The following is a 19,338-nucleotide window of genomic DNA, read 5'->3' on the forward strand; positions in this document are numbered from 1 at the left end:
TTTATTGCCCTATTGGTTTACACATACAAAGAATTTGACTCTGGCTAAGTGTCTCTCAATATACTTAAGCACAAAATAACAAAATATCTTCATAAATATATACAAAGAATGACAATAAACAGATTAAACTGTTTATGTGAACTGTAAACAGGACACAATTACTGTAAAGAAGAGGAGAGAACAAGGACTACTGAGATAAATACTGAATGGTAAAAAAAAAGAAAGAAAAGAAGTTTGGTTATAAACATAGGTATTTAAAGCCTGTTCAAATATATAGTAATTAGCTAAATGTACCACGCATTTTGTATTTTAAACTAAATGAATATGTATAATTTGAAGGTACCAATGGACCAAACTAACCGACTGTATAAAATACTTAGATAGCTTCACTTCAAGTAAAGCAATAAAATGCTGCTTACACATTCATGCATAGGTATCATCAATCTAATAATGTCAGATAATAAATTATTCACCATGGTTATTATTCTGAGTAGTTTCACCATGATACTTTAACTACATGTTGCAAACTGCATGTCACTTACCTCACTTACTTACAATAAAACCTCTCTCTTCAGAAAAATCAAGGAGCGCTCAATGTTAGTTGTTAAACAACTGTAACACTAATTCTAAAACTGATATACATGTACACTCTGTCAATGTTGTGTCTTCAGGTTTCACAACATTTACATCTAGTTTTATTTTTGCTTAAGAGTCGTTGATGAAATATCTAGCCATGTATTAAAAGGGGACTGTACAACTGACTGTTTTAGTATAGCTGGCATTGGTTTGTGTTTGTGTGTTATAAAAGTAGTGATTTTATAGTGGGGACTCTCTCAGATTGTAACAGTTCAGCATGTTGTATTGTTAAATTTGCACATTATCAAAGCAGATAATGTCACGTGACAACTTCTCAGCAGTATATGTTGTTGTGAATGCTGTTTCTGCTAGCCTTGGGAGAGGTCATATATTGATCTGATTAATCTAAGGCAGTGGTTTTCAAAGTGCATCCAAAAAGAGGGTTTCCCAGCAAAAATGGGAATTATTTCTTTTTCTGTAATTCTATCCATAAGTAACATAATGACAGAATGTATGGTGGTTTTGGTTATGTGTTTCATACACTTTCTGAAATAAAACATTTAAATCAAAAGTCTTATCTCATGGGGTACACTGAGGCAACATCTCATTTGGGGGTCCATGGTCTAATTTTTCCGTTTAGGGGTCCTTGACATGAAAAACATTGAGAACCACTGATCTAAGGGCAATTAGTATCAGTGTGAATCATACCTTTTGTCTGTGCACATATCAATCACAATGTGTTCCCACTGGCATATTGTATTTGAATTATGTCTTATTTATTATCCTACTTTATCACTCCCAGAAGTTACACACACAGTAGCTTACAATAAGGGCAATGTAACTGAAGCCATTTGCTATTATGTTTATGCAGAAGGTCTGAATGCTTAACAAGAGGTCTAAACTAGATGTTACTGCTGAACCATATGGCTGAAATGAGCGCTCCTTCTTTAAAAGAACAAGTTGTATCATATAAGAACTTATCAAATATATATTTTCTGAGTTTCTTTAGTCTGTTTGGTTTTTGTGCAAAAAGTTTAGGTTGCGCTCATTCTGAAAATCTACCGGAAGTCATTCTCCTTGTTTTTTACTTCTGAGCGTAACAGGAGGGCGGGGACTGCTGTCCAACCTAGCGGACGGCACACGCGAAAGCGGAAGCTATCGGTTGAAATACTTGTGTTGTGATGAGGCATCACGATTTCTGTGTCATATGTAGCAAAACTGTTGTTTTCCTAACCTTAAACTGCGACTCGACCGGTTCATAAAAGCGAATGAAAAGCGTAATTTCAAAGTATCGTGTTTCATAACTTGGCTAACGTTACCAACGTTAGGAGCAAGCAGACAAACGAGGGAGCAATGTCGGTCAAAACAAACGCGAGTAAAGCCAAAGACAACAGCGAAGTTATTAAAAACCACCACAAGCAGGCGTTTGAGCATATATCTAAGGCTCTGAAGATCGATGAAGACGATACAGGTTTGTTTCTAGTGATTAGCATGAGTTGTAACATATTGTAGTGTGTTTGACAGCTGGTCACACTAACCCCGCTCCTCTCTGCGGTGACAGGAGACAAGGGGGTGGCTGCGCAGTGGTACAGGAAAGGGATTGCTGAGCTTGAAAGGGGAATAGCAGTGGAGATCACAGGACAAGGTAACATGCAAACAACAGTCACATGAACACGGAGTGCAGTGTTGACATGCTTTACTCTAACTTCAGTGTTTTGTTAACAGGAGAGCAACATGACCGGGCAAAGAGACTCCGAGATAAAATGGTCAACAATCTCACCATGGCAAGAGACAGGCTTGCTTTGTTAGGTAAATTACACCTTGGTTATCTGGGTCTGACATAACTGATAGCCTGGGGGGCTTGGGGGCTTGGGGGCATGGATGTATATTCCCGATCCACTAAAATGTTATGCAGGGCAAGTTGATTCGTCAATCAGGGTCATGGGTAAGTCCATTTAACCAGTCCTTCCCAACCTAATGTCATTCATCCATCATACTTGTCTTCATCAAGCCCCCAGGAACGGCTCCAGGCTTTGAAGCATATTTGTCATAGTGGCTAAACTTTCAATTTCCATGTCTATCATGTGACACTGCACACTGGCCCAAAAAGACTTTTTTGCATAGACTTAATTGTGAAAGGGACATCTGCAAATCAGCAGTTTTTTTTTCAGCGTCACATCCCCATATAAAGATAGTTTCACCATCCAAATGTGAACCCATTAAGTCCAATATAATTTGGAAAGTCTAGAAGAGCTGCACAATTGAATCATTTTAACCCCAATTCAAGTTAGCAGAGGGCTAAACAGGAAGTCAGGTGGCTCAGGTGGGGAAAGTATTGAGTGCGTCTGCTGTATGGGCCATGCAAACTTGGGAGATCCAGGACATTTTATACCTGGAGGTCAAATTATTGTGACTTCACCACTGAGCAACTTTCATAGGAATTTAACAGAGCCCTGCTTCCAACACTGTTTCCAGCTTTCTTTATACATCCACTTTATCTGTACTTAAAAGAAGTGATGTCTGTAAAAGAAACATATGTGTAGAAAACAGCAACTATGATATGTTTTGTACAGTTTGCCAGTAATTTCCTGCCAGTAATTTCCTGCTCAGGCCAATGGAGGGGGTTTGTTTTTTTATTGACATGCTTGAAAACATGCTCAGGCATGACAAAAATAGAAACCACAAGCAGTGTATGCTAGCCAAGCGGATGGCGGCAAACCCATCATTAGGCTTGCTTGACATCACATATCCATAACTGAAGAAAAACAACCATATGTAAAGGTGACGTCACTGTTGTACGTATTGTGTCCACAGTGAATATATCACCAAAATTATGGGGAAAAAGTTATTTTAATTTTTTATCTGCCGGACCAGTGAAAATATGCAAGGTGCTAGTAAAACTCTGATCTACTGACCACTGAGGTAAAAATGTCACATTGGACACTACCAGTTGACCAGTTTTACCAAAATGACACACTGCTCTTGTTTTTAGAGGCAACATTGGCAACTAAAAAGAAGAGTGATCCCCCGAGGGCATCAAATCATACCCCCTCTCTGCCAAAGCCTGCTTCCAAAACCCAGCCTGCAGTTCGAGGTGTGTCCGGTAACATCAGACCCTCTGGTGCCAGAATGCCATCGAGGTCTACTGATCTGAAGGTGATCTGTTTTAATCAATTTCAGTCGTCCAGTTGCTTTTTCAAGATCTCTGATTATGATTTAGGGTGTAATGTTTTCTACATGATTTGATTGCTGAAAAGGTGACACCACGGATGGGGAGAGCTCAAAATGGAAAACCTGACAGACCGCCCAGAAGGACAGATATGAGAAACTTTAAGAATGTGGACAGCAGAATGGCCAACTTGATCCTGAATGAAATAGTTGACAGGTACATAGAGGCAAAGCTACACTTTCAGTTTTTTTGGGTCAGTTAAATGCATGTCTAAAACAAACCTGTGCTGCATTTAAATGGCCTTGCTCTGTTCATTGCAGTGGAACGTCTGTGTCCTTTCATGACGTTGCGGGACAGGATCTGGCCAAGCAAGCACTCCAAGAGATCGTCATCCTTCCCACCTTAAGACCAGAGGTGCTCGCTTATTATATGAACAATAATGTGGTCTCTGGTTTCAGTGTGTCATGCTTACAGATTCACATTAAATTCTTTCTCACATTCATTTTTAGCTCTTTACTGGTCTAAGAGCTCCAGCACGTGGTTTGCTCTTATTTGGCCCGCCTGGAAATGGGAAAACCATGCTGGTGAGTTAAATGTTCTCTCCACCATAAGAAAACGGAAGAATTCAGCTCAAACTCTGCTTTATAGTTTGCATGTAGCTGCTGATAGCCGCAGCTCCAGTTATTATCATTTGAATCACAGCCTTCACTTCCTCTTACAGGCCAAAGCAGTCGCAGCCGAGTCAAACGCCACATTCTTCAACATCAGCGCTGCCAGTCTGACCTCTAAATATGTAAGTTGGTGCCGTAACAACAAATGTACACAGCAACCTGCTATTTTCTGACTCAGTCAAGGATCTGTCGTGGTTTCAATGTCTACTGGAAACATTTCAGAAAAGGCTTTATTACATAATGGAGTTGTTTTGTTTAGTTGTTTTGTCATTTTCAAGCATACATTCATGTTTAGAGCTCTCTGGATGTATCTCAGCGGCTTGGTCTTTACTGCTGGTCAATATAGTATTTATGAACCATGATCTAATTGAATACATTACTGATCTGACAAATGGGAATAGCTACATTGGGAATTTGTCTGCATTAAAACACGATTTGTGATGACAGAGAGGACTGAACTTATCTCCTCCAAGTCAATTGTTAATGATTATAGGCCTTTACATACATTCACAAACAAATTTCACAATTTCAAACATGTAAAGATAGCAGTCCAAGTTGGGAACACTGTCAGATCCTTGTGCATTAGTAGTCATTTTAAGTGCTCTCTTTGTTGGTGTAGGTCTCCACAATGCACCAAATGTAGTGTGTAGGCAAACTGGGCCTTTATTTAACCTTTCTATCATCTTTATTACAGGTGGGAGAGGGTGAGAAGCTTGTCAGAGCATTGTTTGCAGTTGCCAGAGAATTGCAGCCCTCTATCATCTTCATTGGTTTGTATTATTGTATTTATACACCAGATGTGTTCCAAAACACCACATTTGAGCCCATATAACTAACCTTAATCACATTAGCTTAGAGTATCACTTTGAGCTTTGTTTTCATTTTGCCTTCAGATGAAGTTGACAGCTTGCTTTGTGAACGGAGGGAGGGAGAAAATGATGCTTCACGTCGATTAAAAACCCAGTTCCTCCTTGAATTTGATGGGGTAAGAGCAGTAGTGCTGTCACTCTAATAAAGCCTCTGAAATGTCATTTTTATACTGCTTAAGTCACCGCTATCCCAGAGTGCAATGGTATTATTGCTTTTTGGTTTCAGGTGCAGTCAGGAGGGGATGACAGGGTGCTGGTAATGGGAGCAACCAACAGGCCTCAGGAACTTGATGAAGCAGTTCTGAGGTATATCATGTGACCTATATGCTGTAATATACTAATAATACTTTTTGTTTTTTGTACAAGGTCACCAACATTTTTCTCCTGTGATTATTTTGCAGGCGATTTCCAAAAAGGGTTTATGTGACATTGCCGGATGAGGAGGTATTTGCTGTGTAAACTTTTGCGTCCTTTTTTCAGCTTTGAGATATGAACGGTGCAAAATGACTGTTTTTGGTTCACTGAGTTTTTAAATGTAACTCTCTCATCCCTCCAGACAAGATTCACACTGCTGACAAATCTTTTGGGAAAACACGGGAATCCACTGACCAAAAATGATCTGACCTTCCTTGCAAAGTGAGTTTCACGTTTACATGAGATGCAGCCGTTTCACCTCCATTTTTATGTTAACTTGTATTAATTTGCGGATGTGTAACTCGACAGAGCGTCTGCAGGATATTCAGGGAGCGATCTGACAGCGTTAGCCAAAGATGCCGCACTTGGGCCGATCAGAGGTAAAGACCCCTTGATCACATTTAATTTATGTACTTATATTTTAGTTTCATGCCACGCTTGATCAGCCTCATTTTAATGAGAACACTGTCCCTTGTACAGAATTGAGACCCGACCAAGTCATAAATATGGCTGCTAGTGAGGTGAGATAAAGCTGTTAAAATACAGTGCTGCATATATCTTCTTTGCACCTGTTATGTAATGTAATTATGTATTTACCTAAACAAATATACTCTTGTATGTTTTCACAGATGCGAAACATCAAGAAGAAAGACTTTGAGGATTCCCTGAAGCGCATTAAGCCCAGTGTTAGCCCAGCGACTCTTAACATGTATGTCAAATGGAACAGAGACTTTGGTGACACAACAACTTTTTGAACCTAGTAGTTCATTTTCACTCCTGAACATTTTCAATTTTTCTGGTTTACTCTACAGGTGAAAGACATTAACATTGTTAATGAAGCACTGACCTCTACCTGTACCTAACTTCCCTATTTTAATAATGCTAAGAATAATATTTAATAATAAAATAAAAAAAATGTTGAGTTTCTCTACTGTATTATTACACAAACAGTCTTACTCCATTATTTTTAAGAATGTCTTGAAAAACGACAAGTGATCTTTCTCTTGCCATGATTTTTTCACATCCATTAATTGCCTGATGCATTGACATGTTGATGGTATAGCAAGTGCTCTCTGTATTTGTGCACATGCAAGAATGATAATAATTGTAAAAAGTTTCCAAAATGAGTGCTTTTGTATATTAAGTGTAAATGTGTTTGCAGCTTGTAGATACAAATACTTGTATTGTATTTGAAAATAGAAAGACCTAATGAATTGTTGTGTTGCCCCAAAAACATGTATGATATTTAGCTGAAAAGAATCAGAACTGTAATGGCTTTCCACTTTTTATCATGCATGAATAAATCCATTGAAAAAGTTTCTCCAGCTTTATTTTTCCACTGTTCCCACCATACACAGATTAGTCCTATGCTTCAGTCTTGTAGGTAGATGGTGCTGCAGTCCTGCTTTTGCCTTTTTCCACACTCCTCTGTCAAGCTGCATCTGGAATCAACATATATTTTGCCTGCAAGCACAGATTTGAGGAATGCAGTAAATTGCTATTAATGAGAATTAAATCCTTGTTCTGCTGTGTTAGCTGTCAGGTTAAATGACAGATTAGATTATGTTTGCAGTTTTGGATATGCCAAATAGTTACACTTGTACAATGGGAGCCTTGGTGTGTTTATGCACATGCATGTAGGTTGAGGTGATTCAAAAGAGAGGGTGATGTGTTATTACATGAAGTTACATTATTCAGCATTGTGGTTGAGACCCCATAACTAGCCAACAGCTAATAACAAGGCTAGAGACTTAACATGAACAAGGGTCACCAGCTGTCTGGGAATAGCAGACTTCGGCTTAGTAAATGCGTGTGGTCATAGATCTTTCAGTGCACTCCAAATTCTTCCACTAAAAATTCAACTTAAATACAACTTTTCTCCCAAAGGGCCTTCCTATGGTTAGCTGGTGGTGTTGCCTGTGGTCTATGTGGCCCAGCAGCTGCATAATCTGTTCCTGCAGATGTTTACAGACTCAGCAAATGCAAACATTTAATGCAATTAATTTGGTTTTTCAAGGTTGTCCTGAGACATCGTGTGTTTTTCATGCTGTTCAGGCCATCAAAAAGAAGGAATAAGGCATGCAAAACACTCGCTTCCAGAGCTGCAACCACACCTAGGACTACTCTCTTTACCCCAAGGGAGAGATGTTGGAGTGTATTTTTTCAACTTGTCATGACTGAAGAGCTTCTTTCATGATGCCAGACAGGAATGGAGAGTGTTAGGAGAGTTAGGGTTTAGTCATCACCTTTTTTTCTGTTTACTCTTCACTGAGAGCATCCTACACAGTAAACAAATGGCCTTTATGACAGACCAGTTGCATGGCCGTTCACTTGCGTTATTTTGTCACCTTTCGGGCATACATGTGTGAGTATCAAATGAATGCCTACAGGTGGTATAATTAGCTAATCACCTCATATCAACATTCCTGCAGGTAATTACTTTTTGAAGGATCTGTAATTACAGTAGAAAGCAATTATCAGATGTATATAATGTGCTTTAAATGAATTTTCTAGCTGACAGAGCATTATTGAAGTGATTTAAACCTTGCAGATGATTGACAGCTTCCCTTTTTGGTTGCGTGTCAGAGGCTCGCACCTCCACAGTGGCTCATTGATGCTTTGACCACTACATCCACTCAAGGGAAAACAGAATAGGTGATCATTTGATACCTCCAGTGAAATAGCCCACCCTGTAGAGAGCTGAATAATAGTCAACATAGGGAGGACCGCTCACTGACTGAGCAAACAGTCTGTGAGTTTTTCTTCAAGTGGCCCATTATGAAAACAGTATGTGGATGGGAGGGTTTTGTTATGGTGTGTGCACGTGTCTCACTTTAAGATGTCTGGAGCTGCAGGGATTATTCGTTGAGTCTGTGGAGATATTAATTATAATCCAAATATAATGTGTCTATAGCTATTTCTCACAGTGTTATATTAGACACTAAAAAAATCAAAAGACAGTACACTAACTGTGTGTAGCGCTATTCTGGAGAGTCACTGAGAGCTTGAGTATTTTTAAGAAAAGCCTGATTGTAAATTGTTGAACTGGTGGAACGGGATTTCCTTCAAAATTTGGGATTTGGCCCTTTCATCACCCTTGGTTTAAAGATGTGATTCAGTGCTTTGCACAGTGGAAAGCCTTCAGGGCTGAGTTGTGTCCACTTTCCAGCACTGGCTGCTACTGTTCCACTGCTCTGCACACCCAATACATAACTTCATTTACCATGGGAGTGTTATCTTTCTGTCTCATGGGAGGCTAGAAGCCGAGTCTAATCTTGTATCCAATGGCAACATCTGTCTTTTATGAGAAAATGTATTTTTCTTGCTCTCTGTTTATTTATGGTGTATGTGTGTATCTGTTGGTGTGTGAGAGTGAAAAAATGGGGTGTTGGTATGTTTCCATATCAGCCTTAGCTTGGAGAAATAAGGACAACTCATCTATCTAATGTGAAGTTTAAAACACTTCAAGGAATATTTCAATATTTGTGGAAGGGTGCATTTTCGTTTTCTTGCTGAGAATTAGATGAGACTGATAGTGCTCTCATGTCTGCATGATAGACATGAAGCTACCACCAACAGCTGGTTAGCTTAGCTTAGCATACATGAAACTGGAAACAGTTAGCCTGGCTCTGTGCAAAATTAATAAAATCCACCTATCAGCAACTCTAAAGCTCACTAATTGACACATTATATCTTGTTTGTTTAATCCATACAGATACTGAAATTTAAAAAGTGCACATGGTTGTATGGGCGGGGGATTATGTGCCAGACAGTGTCTTGGCCAGGACAAGCTGCATTTATATTCAGCAGACTGACCAGCACATCATTTTGTAAAACCATAACATATCATTTCTAGTCTTTTGTTTTTGGGCTTCCAATCTTTTTGCCAAGCTAAGCTAACAGTAGATGAGTCGAACTTGTCATCGGACTCTAGGCAAGACAGCAAATCAGCATATTTCACAGAATGACACACATCACAGACATCAATATACTTCTCAGGTAGTATTTTATTTTAACCCTTCAAATACAGACAACTTATTCACTAAATGCCACTGGATGCCTTGGTTTAACTCAGGGAAGGCTATGCATTTTTAAATCCAGATGATGGTCAGATATGATAGATATAGGCATTGGCGACATGATAATTGTGAAACCCATGCACTCCTAGCTCAAGATCTCATTGCACCCTAGCAAAAAATAAGACATGTGGTCTTCAGGAGCTCCAAAGAGATTTTAGTTTGTTTATACTCCCTGATTTGTACTTTACAGTAACCACTGATTGTGTGTCTGTTAAATTTTCACTCAAGCAGTGTGATAGGTCTGTGGTGAAGTCAGTAATAGATGGTCTTACACCCTTACCATCAATTTGGGAAGCCAACGCCATTTTCCAAGGGATAGAGGGGAAATAGCTTGTGGAACAACAACATTTTTTAACGTCTGTAGATGACTGATTAGCAGAGGGAGGGGATATTGTTTAAGGCCACATGACAGTGTTTTTCAAAAAGTTCTTTGACTTTGAATATATCCCATGTTTTCATGCCCTGAAGTGAACTAATCTAAGTTCATGTATTTTCTATCCCACTGCAGCCTGCAGCCACAAAGCTGTAAAAGATTGTGGTGGACAGAGGGAAGTGAACTCTCTGTCATGCCTGCACATGACCTGCAAAGCCATTAATCTCAATAACCTCTGTGCAGTGATCAGGAGCTAAACCCTCTTCACTTCATAGAAACTGTGCAGATGTATCAGACTTAACATCAGTCAGTCCTGCTTGTCAACAAAGGTCTGTTTTCAGTCTCATATCCGGATGGTTAGGATTCAATTCTGTAAAAGCTAAATACAGCTATATGCCTGTATTAATTGGAGGAGAATAGTGATTTCTTTCCTAGGTGTATCCTCCTTTCTAAATCATGCTTAGGCTACATACTGGACTTGGACTGAGATGGACATGTCAAGACGTGGGTTTGATGCATGGAGGAAAGGAGGGACAATGCTGAGGGGAACGGTGCACTGTCAGGGTGAGCTGCAGACTGCCCGGCGGTGCATTCTTTCAGCTCATGTGCAGCCAAAACTCCTGATGTAAAGTGAAAGTGCAAAGCATTTTTTTACAAGAATAATGCTCTGTCTGTCTGTCATTCTGCTTTTCCCATTCCCCTTGTCCACCCCTTTTTATCTCTTTGTTGCCCTTCCCTCGGGTCATTCATGTGAGGACAGGAGTGGTGGGTTCAGCTCCACCTCTGACCCTGGTCAGGTTCACTGTGCAGTTATTACACTATCAGTCCATTCCCATCTCACACTTAAGTGTAAACCATGCTTTCCAGCTCAAGAATGAAACATAATGTTTCAAAAGGTAAAAAGGTGATGTGATGATGTTGATCATATTTGATCATATTACAGGTGATGATAGTTATATGTTATCATAGTGTCATAGTCACTCAGCAGATCGACAGTGATGATGAACTTCAGCTGCACTTTAAGTGAACTCGCACAGAGTGCTCTACATTGGCACTGGAAGATTGGGCTGGATGACTACAGGACTGAAATAACCTGAGCTCACATTGTGAAAGTCATCACTTCAATTAAAGTGTGCAGGATTTAGTGGCATCTAGCAATGACGTTACAGATTGCAACCAACTTAATACCCCCCCCCCCCCCCCCCCCCCCCACACACACACACACACACACACACACACCCATCACCACCTAAGTTTAGTGTTTCAGTGTGCCAATGTTTGATGATGAGCCCCGAAGGAGGCTGATGATAATGTCAGTAGTTCTGTTGGAATTTATTCTGATTCTGATTTATTCTGATCGGACACTTTTAAATATTGGCTTGACAATGATGCTGCATGAATCGGGAGGATAAAGGTTAGTACCACTCAGACTGCAGGGAATGTGAACGTCATTACCAAAGTTTACATCAATCTGTTCAATAGTTGTTGAGACATTTCCTTCAGAACCGAAACTTCCTGTTGGTGACACTAGTCGGGGATCACCAAAGTCATCCAGATTCATTATCCTGAAATCATGAACGTCTGTACAAAATGTCATAGAAATTCATCCAGTAGTTGCTGAAGTTCAATAGTTGTTTAAATTTCTTAACCAAAGCATTGGGCAGACTGACTGACATTGCCATCCACTGATGCCAATTAAACTTCATCACAGCAAACATACTGGGTTGACACAGAAAGAGCAAATATTTTCTCCTTGATAAAATTAATTATCTTTTTTTCCAAGAAGTCCCACTGAAATCAAAACATCCCTTATGCTAGAGCGAACTGGCCGTACAAAATCACAACCTAATGGCTTTTTAAGTCTTTAAAATCTGGATCATAAAGCTCACACAGCTGTTCTTTTACAAACACTCTTTTGTATGTGATAGAATAGGCACGTACAAAGATTAAAGCAATTAAATGTAGGTTCTTGAATATGATTTGCTTTGGCAGGTATTGAGAGAGTTACGCAAAACACACATTCCTGCACTGGCATTAGCATTAGACCTGAAAGGACTGAAGCTGTTTGCAGAGTCACAGGTTTGCAGATCTGGACATGTTGACATGCTCTGCCTGCTGGTTACCACACTTTAAGTCTCGTCCTGTGATCTGAATAAAATATACCAAAAGAGCTTATTTATAGAAAAAGACAATATAGAAGCTCATATGTTTTGCTGTCTGCATCCCCTCATGATAGAGACCTATCATTTGATATATCTCATCTGTACCTATTTATCACAGTGCATGCAACATACTGTGTTCTGACATTTAATCACACATTCCTGTCCATTCGTGCAGGACATCAAAATCTATCAAAGACGTCCCGGTGGAACATGCCTACAGTGAGGTTTAGTTTCATCAGGATGTTTCAAAGCAGACTGTCTTGGCCACACGCCCAGGAACAGGCCTGGAGCTCTTTCATCTCTCTGTGTCCTACAGCATCTCACAGGGTCTCACAGCGCCACTCGCAACACAACATAATACAACACACAGTTTTGTGCTATTTACTTTGTAGTTTGTGGTGCATTGTGTCGATTTGTAGCTCTGTGGGGTAGCTTGACATGATTAGGAAGTTTCCCTTGGGGACAAAATCCTTGAAATTGTTAAGCCAACAAAACCACAACACTGGTTTGTGGAATAAAGAAATCTTTACTGTACTTTGTATTTCCAGAAATGGCTCCTTTTTTGCTTTCTTTAATTCCAACAATCAGCAGGGACCCACACTATCTGAGTCTAGATCAGAGTGTGCAATGAAACCTGGACCTTGAAATTGGACCTGTGGCCAGGAGTACTCAGCCATGGAGCAGACCTTGACCTCTGTCACATGACCTCTTTAACAGATGTCTCCCTATCCACAGAATTGGACTATGAGGTGCAATCTATTGGGGGATGGGACAGGGGAATGAGGTCAGTCTGAGGATGTTGTTTTTCAAATGTATCACATCGGCTTTCACGGTGATTCCCTGAGTAACCTGAACTTTGTGGTAAACATTGTCTGAAAGCGTCAAGGACAAATTGAACTTGAAAATAGACTTCACTGAGGAGAAATACATTAGGATTGAGTCACAGGAAGAGCTGCATCTGCCAAGTACTCTTAAACCGAGACACTGCCTCTCATGGAACAGGAAAAAAAACCTGAGCCAGTGAATGACTGCAGTGATTATTAGATATATCACAGGGTAAAGCAGCACCAAGAGTTATAAAGTTTAATGTGCACCATCGCAGCATCCTGTGTAGATCACTGTGTAATTAAAGTAAAGTGTGAATTAACCTGCGCAATGTTCTCAGTGGTAATACTGATACCTGGCATCATGTTGCATATATAGCCACAGAGCTTATTACCACAGTACTGTATATTAAAAACCTTGAAAGAGCATTAATGGCCATCAAGCAAAGAGTATTTAAGTCACATGTGGCTGGTTTATGTCATTTTGAGGACATGTATCTAAGAAACTGCTGCAGCTGCTTGGCTTCTATTTGCACCCAAGCACTAGTTTTAGCATGCTGCCAGCTTTCACACACTGGGAGCAAGGAACAGATTACTGTGATCAAATTAATATCTGGATTGATGTAGTATCAGGAGGCATTATTTATGGAAATATGCCACTGCGATCCTCCAAGGCTGAATACATTTATTTTATCCTTCATCACTCAGATTGTCAGTAGTAGCAGATTTTCTGAGAAGATTTAATTGAGACACAACCTGTTAACATACAATACCATGTGACTGGTATGTTAAGTGGAAGACCAGATCTTACCAGATGTTCTACAGCTGGGCATTGTATGCTTAAGTGAGTCACTCTAGACCATCTGGTATGTTATCCAGGTGGTCAAGAAAATGCTTCCTTTTAAGTGAGACCCGGTTTCAGAAGGTTGCGCCTTCACATATGGAAATTAGCTGAGGAAAGTAGGTGAAAAGACTTCTCTACTTCTTTCATATACAGAGTACACCTACCCATCTTTGTACATTTATGACATGTCTTCTTGCACCTGATCTGAATTTATTTATAAGCCAGTGCATACGCTTCTTAGGAAGAAAAAGGGATCTGACAACTGTAACAATAGCTAACAATATACCTTGGCATACCACCTTACAAAGAGCATATTTAAGCTTAGAGCATCTAAACCGTAAGTGTTTAGTGAAGTACATCTGAAACTCAGTAATTGATTATTTGACCAGAGGATTGAAAGGGGCCATGGAGGGGCCACATTCATCCAGCGGTCAGCAGGTCAGTTTGAAACTTGTCTTGTTCCTTCTTAATTAGGCCCAAACAGGCATGTGTCACGGGTCATCAGGTGTAGCAAGAGTGTCACCTTTAAGCATAACAAGTTTTGCTGAGGGAGAGGATAATGGTCTGACCCAATAACCTCCCGTCACACATGGGTCAACTCATCGACCCTGATGGGGCGATGGGACAGCTGAGAACATCTATGTTGTTAATGGGGTCATGCGTTTCTAAGGAGATTTGTAGTGCTTGTTTGATGTAACTTTGATCCTGACTGACAGTTTCAAGCTTGTTGACTTTTTCCACCATCGACCAAGGCGCCCATGTGTTGCAACGCATCAGGTTGGGAGACAGGTGGGCTTCCCTCAAGATGTCTATAGAGATCTGCAATGTGATAGATCGTCAAGCTCCTGCAGCTGTAGCTCCTCTGAGGAGCAAGGTCACTAATCTCCCCAATCCCCAGAAGGCCTGAGGAGAGTATCTAGGGTCCAGTGTCAGAGCACAAACCTTTCATTCAGACCAAGTAGGAGGCTGAAGCAAAGAACCATCAGTAGTCTCTCCACAGTGCCAAGCCGGGCTGCAACACTGCCAGCTACTCCAGATAAGCTTCAGTGAAGCGAAGGGCTCAGTCTGCCAGACATCACGTAGAAAGTGTGTCAATTAAGTTTTCCTGGAAATGATTACTTTCTTGTGTGTTTAAAACAACATATTGTCCACGCTGCGCCTGGTTGTGTTAAGTTATGTAAAGTTTCATTTGCAGATTTACATTTCCGCATGGAAATCACTCCATATTTTGGCAAAATATCCACTCATGTCAAAACTGTTGTGCAGACTGTGTCGGAAGAGGTGTGTATTCATCCCAAAATGAGACCTACTTACATAAGTTACCTGCTTAAACAAACAGACTCCGGAGGAGAAATTGCAAACTGGACCAAGTGCCTAAATAAATGTTTTCATGTGGTTCAGAGCCAAAGTTCTTGAGCCACAAAAACCAATCAACATTGCTCCTTGGGCTTGACACAGAGGCTGTTTTCACATGTTTTTAGGTACATTCTGAACAATTCATGTATTATTTTCCTATGGTGTACGAGCTATTATGCAAAAAGCATTAAAACAACAGTGCAGCCCCTTTCTCTTCAGATAAGAGCAATAATACAAAGTGCTCTTTTCCTGCATGCAATTTCATGAAACTGAACTGGACCACAAAACTAAAGATCTGTAACACTTTGCACTTGTTTTTTAGTAATTGTATTTTAAAGAGCAACCCCTATTTCTGCTGCTCTACCTAATCAAGGCAGGGAGCTGTTTTGGTGCAGGAGGAAAAGGAGAAACAGTCCAGCCTTTGTACCTGTGATAAAGTCACTGTATGAACTGTGGGTTTCACTGATGGATTTCAGAAACTTTTACCTTATGCTGTCTAACTCTTCCCTAACATATCATGTTTAATATCCATATTTTGTCCAGATTATGTCATCAGGCGCAGTGATGGGAACACAGATTTATCACATGAATATTGAAAGAAAACACCATGTGTAGTATGACTGCAATATATCAAACTTACAATTGCTTGAAAAATACTATGAAGACGCCCAATTCTGTGATCCAATATCACCCCTAAGAGACTAGAGGTGTGAACACATAGTGGGCAGGCAGTGGTGGTTTATAGGTTTTTGTTACTGGAGCTGTGCCATCTTCACTTGTAGACCAGCTTGATGTTCCTGTAAATTAGTTGTCCTGTGTCTGAGAGTCAGGGGGAGAGAAGAAATCTTTCCACATTTTCAGTTTAGTACCACGTTTTTTTTTCTCATGTAGATTGTCTTACTTCTCTGCATTGAGCTGAATTTGAAGGTTTATGGCAAGAAGCTCTGTCACAGATTCAACACTCACATATGAAGAACAATGCGTTAAAAAAAAGTCAAACTCTGACAAACCTTCTTGAGCAGACATACAAAACAAATTTCCTCCTTGCTGGCCAAATGAGTGTACATAGCTGTAACTTACATGACATAAATAAGTCACTAATATCATGCACAGACTGACCCAAAAAAATGACAGGCAAGCCATTTACCTCCATACTGTGTGGAGCCTTCATACAAGCAGTCCCTGTGTCGGAGCGCTCTAGTTTAGTGACATGGAGAGAGAACGTGTGTAGACCTTTTTAAGGAGATCCTATATTGGTCTCTTGACCTGGTGTATGTCCTCTGTGAAGAGAGGCTTTGTTGCCCTCAGACAGCTCGTAGCCTTTAACACATACCTCCATAATAGTATCTGTGTCTGTGATTTTCCATTTGGAAAATTGTGAGCTTTTAACCTCACATCCCAGGCTTCACTCGACAGAGAGAGAGCGAGAGCAAGCGTAATCATCATAAGCCTAATGATACAGTGGCCTACTGTGGCTCCACTGTGATCGCCAAGCTTCACATACACGTGCCAAAGCATACAGAAGAGAGTTAAGCTAATCTTGATGTCTTTAACATGCTAACACCTGAGCATTGTGCAGTGTACAGTACATGTCACTGCTTTATGCTTCACTTTGCAGACCTAACATATGTAAAACTTAACATAAGAATACATTGAGAACAGAGCATAAATGCCTGGATGTCAATGGACCTACATGCAAACACATGTCTCATGTCTCCTGATAATAGTGTCCTTAGCACTTGCTGAATGCAGGTTCTTCCTTGACCTTTAACCTTACCTTAGCAGTGTAATCCCAGTAGCAGCTGTCCTCAACACTGACAGCACGACAAGTGTTGCTCACTTGCTGCCAGACGGTCTAATTTCACTTTCGTTGTAAGAGGATGGGATTCCTAACTACTGTATGTGTAAGGATCATTCATGAAAATTATGTGAACTTTATGCCATGACCTCTCATTGGAAACACTAAAACATGAGCTGCTATGTTGCACCATGAGGTTTTTGTATGATGCCTCCCACAGCCATTATCACATTATCCACTTTAACCAGTAGACTCATACCACAGAGGCATCAGAAAACTCTCAACTCTACGGGCGGCACACACAGGGATCACTGCAGACCTTGTCGTGCTGCGTCTCTGGGTGAAGGTGGGGGTGAGCAATGACTGGGTTCAGTGTTTGCTGCTGGACGGGTGACAGTTGGGGTCAGAGGTTCACTTTCCCTTCAGCTCCGTCTCTCTCTCTCCAGACTGGCTTTCAGAGGCTCAAAGAAAGGGTTTGATGAGGAGGACTCGGAAGCACCAAGGCATCTGGCAGCAGCAACCCTTCCCTCCACATCCTGAGGGCCGGCAGAACTGCTCTGTGGCGGCCAGAGGAGGGAAACAAGGTGCATACTGTGATCTAAACACAGACTGAGGAGGGGGGGGGGCGGTTCAGGTTACCCCTTCGGTAGGTGTTTTGCCACAGAGAAGCTCACTGTGAAGAGGAGAAGGGTGGAGGTGGGTAGATGTGGTGCAATTGTACGTTTGTACCGAACAAAAGGATTTTAATTGATGAAATTGCACCAGCATGTGTTAAAGGAGTCCCCCAAACACCCCTTCTCCTCGATAGATGGCTTTTTGTTTTGTTTCTGCGCCAGATGCTCTCACACTTACATCAGAGTCAATGAATTTGTTAAGCCACATATTTTGTCACACTTTTTTTATATGATCTACATCTGTCCTCAGTGTACTTTTAGTTGACTTTGCTGTACATTTTAGTGAAGTGCAGTCACGCAAACAGGACTAAAGCCCTCACCTGTATGACCCTTCCTAAATGGAAATGATTAGTGAAAACTAGAACATGCCTCAGGAGATAAGGCAGGCACTCTTAGTCATTGTAGCATGAGTTATGTACAGGATACAAACCTTTTCTTTTTAGTAATGGTTGGGGCAACGTAAATTGTTGCCAGACCATACAGTACAGTATGGGACCTTGTTCACTAATTCTGTTACACACTGACTCCATAATAAGACCATATACATTAACAAAATGACCTAATGGTGGTCTGTAGGGTCTTTATTATTGTATTATAACATGCAAAGGAAATGCTCTACTTAAAGACAATGATTTCCTTTCTTGTATTTAACTCTTCGCAAGAAATGTTGAACAGTTCCTCCAACATTTGGGCAACTGGGACAATGTGGAGCAACTTATAATCAAACACATATCTTCATTGTGTTCACATTTTTTCAATCAGTCTTTAATGAAGTGTATTTCTAACGCTGCCAAAATGAACCAAAGTATCAGCTGAAAGAAAGTTTAGCTAAAGCATTTGGACATTTCACTTGCTATATTGTGGATTGTGCACTTAGTCGTTGAAGACCAATTGAGTTTAAGGAATGTTTTTTATCAAAATTTTGTGTGTTCGGTAATTAGTTCAGTAATTAGAAGATGTTAGGGAAAGTTTGACATACTGTATAATTTAAATGTTGCCCTGATGCCTTGGTGGAAAAGTCCAAAATCATGAACTTTCATATTGGCTGCTAAACAGAATTGCATTCACATAACATTTTCTTAGAAAACAGCAGCAGGAAGATAAATAATAAACACATTTAACCAATGGGAGTGTGTAATTTGGAGAAATGTTGGTAGGTTTGGACTCTCCTGAAGGCCTTAAAGTGTCTTCACTGGAGATGAGTATTAGGACTTAAAATGAATTTAAGATCAATGGAACCCCTCCAAATGAATTCCCATTTAGTAGACAGCTTACTAGACATTTCCCTGTTAGCTAAGATTTCCCCCCAAAATCTCTATCTGCTTAGTTAGTAATAAATAGGATTATAGCTGCAATCATTTGGACAGTGAGTGGTGAGGTATTAGTGACTACATCTAAGCTGGATTTAAAGTGTACATACCAGTCATCCCCACTGGTTTAACACAGGAGTGTCTGTTGAAAGCAGAAGAGAGAGCACAGCTACTGTAGAGGATAGCAAGAATCCATGCCGTTGTATCAACATTTAGGCC

General features: G+C 40.4%; 1 protein-coding gene across 1 annotated transcript; it reads left to right on the forward strand.

The window, feature by feature from the left end:
- Positions 1–1,718: 1,718 nt before the first annotated feature.
- LOC128372673 (spastin-like) lies at positions 1,719–6,604 on the forward strand. The gene is made up of 16 exons (XM_053332792.1): positions 1,719–2,047; positions 2,138–2,221; positions 2,302–2,385; positions 3,569–3,732; positions 3,834–3,961; positions 4,066–4,159; positions 4,255–4,329; positions 4,467–4,538; positions 5,111–5,186; positions 5,310–5,401; positions 5,512–5,591; positions 5,687–5,729; positions 5,842–5,921; positions 6,009–6,079; positions 6,180–6,220; positions 6,329–6,604. The coding sequence occupies exons 1-16, from the start codon at positions 1,930–1,932 to the stop codon at positions 6,452–6,454; spliced, it is 1,428 nt and encodes a 475-aa protein (XP_053188767.1). The 5' UTR covers positions 1,719–1,929; the 3' UTR covers positions 6,455–6,604.
- Positions 6,605–19,338: the final 12,734 nt, after the last annotated feature.

This window comes from Scomber japonicus, chromosome 14 (assembly GCF_027409825.1).
Source record: "Scomber japonicus isolate fScoJap1 chromosome 14, fScoJap1.pri, whole genome shotgun sequence".
In the NCBI taxonomy this organism is placed as follows: Eukaryota; Metazoa; Chordata; class Actinopteri; order Scombriformes; family Scombridae; genus Scomber; species Scomber japonicus.